General features: G+C 44.9%; 2 protein-coding genes across 2 annotated transcripts; both read left to right on the top strand.

The window, feature by feature from the left end:
• Positions 1-4993: 4993 nt before the first annotated feature.
• On the top strand, positions 4994-7345 carry Pk34A (Protein kinase at 34A). Its single transcript, XM_002051641.4, has 3 exons — positions 4994-5147; positions 5254-6517; positions 7210-7345. Exons 1-2 carry the CDS (start codon positions 5144-5146, stop codon positions 6426-6428), a joined length of 1179 nt encoding a protein of 392 aa, XP_002051677.1. The 5' UTR covers positions 4994-5143; the 3' UTR covers positions 6429-6517; positions 7210-7345.
• Positions 7293-10106, top strand: kmg (kumgang). Its single transcript, XM_002051642.4, has 2 exons — positions 7293-9155; positions 9218-10106. The coding sequence occupies exons 1-2, from the start codon at positions 7551-7553 to the stop codon at positions 9887-9889; spliced, it is 2277 nt and encodes a 758-aa protein (XP_002051678.1). The 5' UTR covers positions 7293-7550; the 3' UTR covers positions 9890-10106.
• The last annotated feature ends 14 nt before the right edge of the window (positions 10107-10120 follow it).

The following is a 10120-nucleotide window of genomic DNA, read 5'->3' as shown; positions in this document are numbered from 1 at the left end:
ACATCGCAGCAACGAGAGCAAAATGCCTGAGAAGACTTCAAAAGCTCGATTGGCTACTAAAGCCTCAAAGCAAGCTGCACATATCCACGAAGACACTGCTTATCAAAACGATGGTAACGCCTATCTGGACATATGCGATCCAAGTTTGGGGCACGGCATCAGCACACCAGCTCCGTCGCATAAGAGTGGTCCAAGCCAAGGCAGCACGCAAGGTTGGTGGCCTGCCATGGTACGTAACAACAGACGCCATCGAACGCGATCTCCGCCTAACAAAGGTCGGAGATCAGCTCAACTTCTTCAGCAGCCGATACTCCGACAAATTGGTGCAGCATCCGAACGCGGCCGCAAGGGCCCTGGCTGAGCCCATCAGTGAGAGGCGCCTCCGAAGGCTACACCCCGACGACCTACCAACGAGGCACATCACTTAAACATCCCTTTCCCATTATTGTTATATATTTTTAAGTCTGTAATTATCATTTAAGTTATTAAATAATAACTATACACTATACCCTTAACTCCGCTTGGTAGAGATCAGAAGGCACTGATCGATTCCAGCGCAAAATAAACCAAATTAAAAAAAAAAAAAAAAAAAAAAAAAAAAAAAATTTTTTTTAATTTTTTATTTTTTTTAAATATTTTTTTCAACAGCTTTAACATTATTTTTTAACATTATCCTTCCTCTAGTTACTTTTTAAACATCCTCAAACAAGTTTTGTTTTATTCTTTTTTACTAACTGATAATCATAAACGCACGTTTACAGGTCATCAGCTAGTCGTGCATTCTTGACAGCTGCAAATCTTACTTACTTCTCACTGTTTATGGCAGGCATTTGAAGTCGTTTACTTAAGAGACGCCCGCAGCTTCGATTTGCACGTTACATTTTTGGCGGTCAAATTAGTTGGACATGCCACCAACCACAAAATGAGGGCGTGGCATACATTGATGCAGACACACAGATAAATAAGACAAGTAGTCAGTGTAACTGTGCCTGATGGGGATACTTAGATATAAACAAAAAGTTAGCTTATCATTGCATAATAGGGAATTTTAAGAAATTCATTGATTTGAATTCTTTTAACCATTTTCGTTTCTAGATACATGCCGAAAATTATATGAAATAATCAAGCGCCATAGAATCGATAAAACTTAATTTGTCTTAAAAAAAGTTTGACATATAAATATAAAGCCTCCATAAGCCAAAGGGAGGCATCTGTGCCTAGTTAGGTTCTATAAGGCAAAAGGAGCATCTCCGACGAAAAGTACATATCGGTTAAGGAGTACGAAAAACTTTTAGAGCTCGCGGAATAAACTTATTAATTTTTTTATAATTACGGACATTTATCCAAAAATGATAAATATCGGTGCCCAACAGTGAGCACATCTCGAGGATTATCAAACACAAGATTTGAGAGTTTTTACGATCAGCATTGGGCAAAATTGTATTCAAGGCAGACGAGTAGCTAATCCGTAAGTAGCTATTTTAGAGCAAAGGACAGTTTGTTGATGACTATAAAAGTATAAATTCATTAATTGGGGCTTAGATTGTGTGTACACCCCAACTAAATGTCGCTAAGCTAATAAATTAGCTTAAAGCTTCATTTATTATGCCATATTATGCACAGCTGGCATAATGTGGTCGTTGCTCGTTTGTTTGTTTGTTTTTAAATATACCCTTATAGAGGTTATTAGAATGTTGTTAGTAAATGTGCAATGCCTAAAAGAAGAAGTCTCTGAGCTTATGAACTATATATGATCTTGATCAGTGACCGGGTTTTGACCATATATCATAAGATCGATTGATCAAGACATATAATATAGCATACATTTTCTTTGTTTCCCAACATATTTTTATCAAACTTAACAACTTCACTTTGTTGGTTAGGATAAAAATGTAAAATAAGCAATATTTATTTAATTCTAAAGATGTCCCGATCAATGTCAGCAACTATAAGTTTGCCATATAACCTATTGCGAATCTAGTAAGAATCTCTTGGAGGTTACATTTTTGTATGAAAGGGTATTCAATCTTCGACATGCAGGCAGCCGGCCGCTGTTGTTTCTTGTTTTATTTTGTACCAAGCTATTCAAAATGAATCGCCTCCGCCTGTCAGTAGCCACCCACAAGCACCCGCCCATTAAAATAAAAAAAAAAAGAGGTCCTGGCCCCGCTTGCTCTTATAGCACACTTAGTGGACGCCGGATTAGCTGCGGTTGTGGCGCAACATGTTGGTTACCCGGCTGTCGGGCTGTCGTTATGTTGGACTGTGTGTCGGTTGGCTTTTATTTGCGCTGCGGCTAGGGCTGAAAAGGGTTTGGATCCGCTGGGGTTACCCGGTACTTAATGGGCCACGTTTGCTGCCAAAACAATTAGAATATTCCGCCATGGAACAAGTGTAGCTGTTGATGTTAATATTTTGGGTTTTCTCCCGCTGCTTTTATCGGCATCAAGTTTGCATAGAAATGTGATTTAATTTTAATTATGCACCCACTTTGTACATTTGAAATGGAAATGTGAAAATGACAGAGCGCACCCAGGGGGGAGGGCACAGCTTATTGTTATTGTGCGCTGCTCTTAATTCAGGCAAGTTGGTATTTTGCCGATACACCTCGTGCCGTGTCACCGTCTTGTCTTGGCCATTAATTTTACAGTACAAAAGCCCAGGTAACCAACCGGTTTTCAGATGGAGTGAGAGAGAGAGAGAGCTCACATCTAATACCAAGTTCAAGGTCAAGATCAGAGCCGCAACCGCAGTGTGCATCACCAGCAAAACAGCATCACAAAGGTGTGACGATGTCTTAAAAGATATTTCAATCTTTGGCGCGGGCGGCGCCGTTCAAGGGACGAGGCCGGGAGTTGTTTGTCAGCGGCGAGCTGCACTCATGGGCAGTTAATTATATATACTATATATCTGTGGGTAAGTCAAACCGCTTTTTTTTTGTATTTTTTGTATTTTTTTTTTTTTTTTGTATTTTGCAATAGAATGCAATCAAGAGATTTTCCCACGAATTACGACGTTGCCATTGACTTTGAGACGTCAAGTGCTTAGCACCGAGAACTTGGCACGATTTCCACTTTGAAGCGCCTAAGAATGCGATTGCACAATAGTTGAGAATGCTAGACTATTAATACAAATAGGTACGTATTATTCTAGCTTAAAGTGTTAACGATTTTCAGCTGCGATTAAGAATGCAGTTCAAAAAAAAAACAACAAAAAAAAAGGGAAAGTATTATAATTTAAATCTTAATATATTTAATGAATAATACAATTTTTTAGCAATCCAAAACAAAATAATTCACGTTTCGTATGCAACTCAAGTTTTCTCGAATTTAGCATAACTTAATTAAATTTCCAAATCGAACCTAAGTCAAGTTAATCTCTCATAAACCGAGCTCATTTCAAGCTTTATTTAATATTGCATATTCTTGATTTCATTAAATTTGCCAATCGATTCCGAAGCAGATATATTTCGCATATGAGCCCAACCCGCTTTTGCTGAAAATTAATTTGAATTGAGTAGCTTTTTTCTGTTCAAATCAAGCCAATTTATGCTGAAACTGGTGCTTTAGTTAAAAATAAGCTTTAATTATTGTTTGAAGCTCATTGTTCCAAAGAACAACAATCCGCCCTTAAGCCCAACCCATTATAAAAAACGTGTTCGGAATTTACCCAACAGAAAATGCATATCTTAAGCAAAGTAAAGATTTATGTATGCAATTCTTGTTTTTTGTTAGTACATAAAATTCTAAGTAAGTCAAAAAAGAGGAGCGGAAAAGTAAATCGAGTAAACGCAGTCGTAAATATATATAGTCAGTCTATACGGATATCCTGAATATCTGTCCATAGCTATGCGAGTTGCCACTTTGCTCTGACAGTTATTTCCGTTGGAGCGTTTTGCTCGGGTCTTGTCGAACTCTGGGCCATTTTGTGTGTGGAACCTGTTGCACCGGTTGCGATTTTTATCATCGTAAAGGCTGCCATTTGAATTTTGGGAATTTAATTTTAATGCCAAGTAGGCTGCGGATGCTGCTAAGGGCAGGCGGCTGGCAGCATGGATATATTTGGGCACAGAAACTGACGCAAAGCCGTGCAGTTAACCGCACAGTATATATGCCAGAATGCCCAGGCACAGGCAGAGTCAGATCCACAGCCGCAGCCGCAGCCGCAGCCACATCCACATCGTCATCCATGCCATCGCACACGCGTCGCCCATTAGGCGAGCCTGTCATTTTCTCGTCTAACGGAAGTTGTCTGTGTTAATGGAATTACATGAATTTCAACTCTGAACCACAGAGAAGGATGGCAAGCGACATTTCCGCTCTAGCTCTGCCCGCCTGCTTGCCAGCTGTACGGCCCATAAACTTTGGTGGTGAAAGTTTTTCGCAGGCGATCGGAAATGGAAATAGCAGCACACATACAAACAAACACAAGCTTTTCATTGAAGGACTTATCATATTAAAGCCTCAATCTTAATACAAACTAAGTGTCTCAAGCTGCCAAACTATTGCCTGTGTTATTGCCAAGCACATACCAAAGGCAAAAAAAGTAAAAAGCTCTCAGTTTAATTTGAAATAAATGCACCGTGCTTTGATTGAATTCATTACATCTCTTGTCATGCTGAAATTGTTAAAATTTCAAGAAGCTTTAATTTGAATATGTTTCTCACCACTCGGTGATGTGGTGAAATACATGCACAGGCACAGGTGGCAACGCTGCCTGTGAATGGCAGCTCTGTTCCTTAAGCATGCGCAGCGATCATAGCTTGACTTGTAAAACTTAATAAAATGTCGCCACAAATCGCATTAAAAGAATTAACTTTTTATATAAAGCAAACAATAAAAAGCAGCATTTGCTTTATCAACTGCTGAGGTCTACTGCAGAAAGAGAGAGAGAGAGAGGGAGAGGGAGAGGGAGGGAGGGACAGAGACAACACTCAGACATTGGCCATGTTGAAGCAAGAAAAGGATAAATGCTGGCCGCGTGTCTTGACAACTGAATTTTGATTTATTTTTGCATATTTAAGGTTATACATTAACACAATGAAGGCGTTAATTTAATAGTTAACGCCTGCGCAGCTTGGCTTTTTATTAGCTGCCAGCATAATATTTACTATTTAAATAAAAGCAAATAGAAATTAGAATAAATGGGTGAGTAAAATATGTAAATAAATGTAGCAATTAGTGCAACAAAGTCAATTACACACTATCATATCTTATTTGCCAAATATGTGTATCAACCGCTTAATCCCTGTAGCCCAGAAGAAGCTACCAGCCAAGTCTCTGCATGAGTCGGAGCAGATGGAATCCAATTTGGTTGCGGCAACCAATTCCATAATACCCAATGGCACGGTACTTCGGGTCATGGCCTATACGAGATGTGGCAGAGAGCCGGTGCGCACCACAATTACAATTAACGAGCTAATTGGCAAGGGTACTTTTGGGCGCGTTTACAAGGCACAACTGGATCAATCGGAGCGACTGGTCGCACTCAAGCAGGTCGACTTCGATCCGTACATTCTGGAGCGCGAGCCAAAGATCATGAACTACATTGAGGGTCACTGCAATATTGTTCGTTTGATTATGTACTGTTACGCCCAACTGGGCCACGCAAGGCAAAACTATTTACTGCTGGCCATGGAGTATATGCCGATGACGCTCTCCGAGTTTATACTGAAGCAACGGGAGCGGCCGCTGCAGTCGATCTACGTGCGCGTTATCTCTTATCAGTTGTTCCGCGGCCTTGGCTATCTGCACTCGCACTTCATATGCCACAGGGACATTAAGCCGGAGAACACGCTGCTGGATCCGTTAACAATGAATCTCAAACTGTCCGACTTTGGCAGCGCCAAATTTCTGCAGGCCAACGAGTCGAGCGCCACATACGTGTGCTCGCGTTTTTATCGTGCGCCCGAACTGTTTGCCAAATGCGAAATATATGGCACCAGCGTGGATCTGTGGAGCGCCGGCTGTGTCCTGGCCGAATTGCTGAAGGGCAACGCGCTCTTTGCGAGCAGCAAACACGACCAGGCCCAGCTGCTGCATGTGATTGGACTGCTGGGCACCGCGGGCCTAGAACGGGCGCCACATGTACTCGCCGCCAGCGGGCTGGACGCGGCCGAGGTTAGCGCTCGGCCCAGTTGGCAAACCTTAATTGGCAACTGGGTGCCGGAAGACCTGGCCGCCCTGCTGGATGAATGCCTGCAGTATGAGCCCGCGGCACGCATCTCGCCGCTGAGAGCCTGTGCACACGCCAGCTATGATGAGCTGCGCACCATGGACGCACTGAATACACCGATGCCCAATGGAGTCCAGCTGCCGCCATTGTTTAACTTCAGCCCGCACGAGCTTCAGGTTGAGCCAGGCTTGTGGATGCATTTATTACCGCTGCATCTCAACCAGTCCTTGGAGCAAGCCATAGAGCAGCAATAGAACTTCACACGCTAGTCAAGTGCAACACTAGATTTTTAAGTTTAAATAGAGGCTGTGCTAGTTATACAAATTTCAATACCCAACGTGAGGTGAGTACACTTTTCACCTCAGCTTATAGCCCCTGATAATAAACCTTAAGCTTAAGTTTAGCGTTTCCTTTAGCTTTCTCTAGCCTATAGCAATGGCTTTTCTTGTATTTCTATTTACAATACGGAATGCTCAGCGAGTATACTTTCTGAGGTTGATTGATTCTCTGCCCCTTCTGTGCTCATTGTAAGTCTTTTTGTGGTGGGTTTCTCTGTAAAACACCTTTGCATACTCAACATGAGTTGAGTACACTTTCTGCCTCATTTTAAAATCCCTTGATCCTTAGTTTTCCCTTATTGCTTTTGTATCTAGAGTAATCAATGTCTTGGGTTCTATATTTCTTTTTAATTTTATTTGTAACTTTATTTATAGCTGAATACTAAACGTAAGGTGAGTACACCTTCCGCTCCATTGTATTACTAAAAAAAATCCTTGAAGTTAGTGTACTTATCGTAATAATAATCTTTAGATTAGTTTTTCCTTTACTGCTTGTGGTTTTCTTTTCATTTTTTTGTTACTATTCATATACACTTTTTGGACTATTAAGTATGTAGGCATTGTGGCCTATCTTTTGCTGTCATTTTGGGGCCAGTTTTCCGAATTTCTCCACCCTCGCCCTCTCGTCTAACTTACCTCTATCGCAGCGCCGATCTATTAACAGATTTCCACTTGATTTTCCTTTTTTCACTTTCAGAACTCAGTTGATTCCAGTGTCGTGTCTGGCTTATCATATATATATATGTGTATATATTTTTGTTGTGGTTAAATCAACCATTTTGACAGACTTTCCCATAGCACGCATGGGACTCGAGGAACCGCTTTGAAATTCGAGACCCAAGTAGCCTTTGCGTAATAAAAAAAGTCGACCATCGGTTTGACGGTCTGACAGTGGTTTAGTTCAACGTGTGCTAACGTAGTGTTAACATCTCGCCTAAAACAAAAAAATAAAAACTTCTGGAAAAAACGGGATAACTTTGAAAACAAAACAAACGCATTTCTTCAAGACAACGGCAAATCGTGAAAAACTTCGCCGACATGGAATTGCCGTCGATGGTGGAGCGTTCCGGTAGTCGTCTAGTGGTGCGCAGCCTGGTGAGCGGTGCCACGGTCTATCAGACCGCAATGGAGGCCAAAGAAGTCGGTGGCGCGCCAGCTGCAGGGCGTGTCAGTGCGAATGCCGCCCACCCACTGGTGGGCGCCGAGATGCTCGAGCGACAGCTTCAAATGCTCAACAACCGAACGGCCAGCCAGCCGCTGCCGCTGATCCTGCCACTGGCCATGCCCAAGACGGTGCTGCCCGGCGAGGAGGAGGGCAAGGAGCCGGCGGCGACGCATCTGCAGCTGGAGCCAAGGGCCGAGGAGGAGCTGCCGCAGTGCAAGATTAGGCGCAACTACAGCTGCAATGCCTGCGCCTTCTTCACGCAGAATCCGCGCAGCCATTTGTCGCATCTGCGCGATGTGCACGGCGAGAAGATTGTGATAAATGAGTGCAAGCTGTGCCTGTATGCCTCGCGGCACTTCCAGAAGCTGGTGCGGCACATGAAGATGGTGCATGGCTGCTCGGATGATGACAGCACTGGCATAGCTGGCAGGCGCCACTGCAATCGGGAGGCGCGCAAGCGTCGCCTCGAGGAGAGCATCGAAGCGCCCGTTATCGGGAATGTGGGTGCTGGTGGTGCCAGTATTCCCTTTGGTGGTGTTTTGCCAGGTGGTGGAGCCACGCTGCAGGGCGGACCCTCACTTAAGCAGCTGAAGAGCGAGCTGCAACTGCAGGAACAGCAGCTGCTCAGCAATGTGGAGGCCTTCAATCGACAGCAACAGCTGCAGCAGCTACAGCAGATGGTCTCGCGCAGCGGCAACATATTCTCGATGGCCTTCGAGTTTCAGATGTGCATGCTGCCGCCCACAACCGGCATGAATGTGGCCAGCAGCAGCCGACCGCCGGAGGAGACGGAACGTGAGCCCGAGAACAGCAGCTCCGATTCGGAGGAGCTGCCGCAGGCGGATGAATGCGCCACACCCGAGGCACTCGATCTCTCCGCCGGCTCTTCGGTCACCCAGTACCAGTGCCAAAAATGCTCGTACAGCACACCGATCCGTGCGCGCTTCAAGAAGCATGTCAAGTACCATTCCATGCCGTTGATCAAGTGCGGCTCGTGTGATTTTCACTCGCCCTACAAGTGGAATCTGGACAGGCACACCAAGAACCATGGCGCCAATGGCTATTTCAAATGCGGCGTCTGCGATTTCAGCACCAACATCAAGCAATCGCTGACCATACACGAGCTCAATCACCATGTGACCAGACGCTCTGCAACACAGGAACATCAGCACAGCGGGACGCAAGAATCAACGGAGCCAGCGGAACCAGTACTAGACACCGAGCCCTGTTCCAGTCCGGTGGAGACAACGGGCTCTACTTCGCCGCTGTCGGAGCTGCCGCCCATCATTTGCTCCCATTGCCAGCAACGAGTGCCCAATGCCATGGAGCTGGTCAGCCATTTGCAGCAGTGCGAGCCGGCGTTGCGCAATACCACGCAGCTGGCCTGCGACATGGAACTGGCTACGGATGAGGATTATCGCGGCGCTGGCAACGATCTCAGCTACTGCGGCATAGAAACGGCGCCCGGCTATGGCGAGGTAAGGCTCACACACACACACACAAGCTGGCCAAAATAATTTTAACTATAATTCTGCCCCAGGTTACCGAGCAGCTGCAGCCGGAGGACTCGGACGCACTGAAGAAGGTTTTCAAGTGTCCGCACTGCACATTTTGGGCGGCCACCGCATCGCGCTTCCATGTCCACATTGTTGGCCATCTGAATCGCAAGCCATTTGAGTGCTCGCTCTGCTCGTATCGCTCCAACTGGCGCTGGGACATAACCAAGCATATTCGGCTTAAGGCCATGCGCGACAAGTCGCACATCCAGGCCCAGGTGCTGATGAACGATGAGACGGGCAGACGCAACTATGCCAAATACAATCAATATCTGACCCTGATGAAGGTCAGTGCGGAGCAGGCAGCCGATGCCAAGACCATGCGCTGCGGCGAAATGCAACCGAGCAACGCCGAGCAACAACAGCTTCTTACTGTGCCACCGTTCGAGGAGGAGCACAGCGACGTTCAGCTGGGCCCAGAACCGCACACGGAATCGTTGGCTGCACTCGATTTGCGCGTCTCCTGCAAGCCGTACGCGGAGCAAACGTTGGCACCGAACGATCTGCTCAATGAGCGCAGTTTTCCGAGGCAAAAACAAAGCAAGAAACAACACGATGAAAACCAGACGCAGCTATACAGTAAATCCAGTAAGCACCCACAGGACTCCGCCAAAAAGGATCGCTATCAACACGCCCTCTACGACGTGCGCAACTAAAGCGAGTCTTTTTGCTATTCCACACATCTTGGGCAGCTCCAAAAACTGACTACATGGTTGGCTTGGGATTACAATATATGGAATTGTTTTAAATTCTTAACGACGGACGGACATTGGAATTGTTCTGGGTTTAGTTTATACAACATTTTATTTTCTCTCTATATAGTTACGTATTTATCGTTATTTTTTCATACTCCAATAAACTGCGTTAAATGTTTCACTTGAAAATTG

The sequence above is a fragment of the Drosophila virilis genome, chromosome 4 (genome assembly GCF_030788295.1).
Source record: "Drosophila virilis strain 15010-1051.87 chromosome 4, Dvir_AGI_RSII-ME, whole genome shotgun sequence".
NCBI classification, from domain to species: domain Eukaryota; kingdom Metazoa; phylum Arthropoda; class Insecta; order Diptera; family Drosophilidae; genus Drosophila; species Drosophila virilis.
Note: the sequence above shows the minus strand (reverse complement) of the source record. Positions and strands in the feature narration are given on the sequence as shown.

What these genes read in the sequence shown, in the direction of transcription:
- kmg (XM_002051642.4), top strand. Translation starts at nt 7,551, where the DNA reads ATGGAATTGCCGTCGATGGTGGAGCGTTCCGGTAGTCGTCTAGTGGTG. An exon ending in CGGCGCCCGGCTATGGCGAG is followed by an intron (nt 9,156 to 9,217) that starts GTAAGGCTCACA and finishes ATTCTGCCCCAG; the next exon opens with GTTACCGAGCAGCTGCAGCC.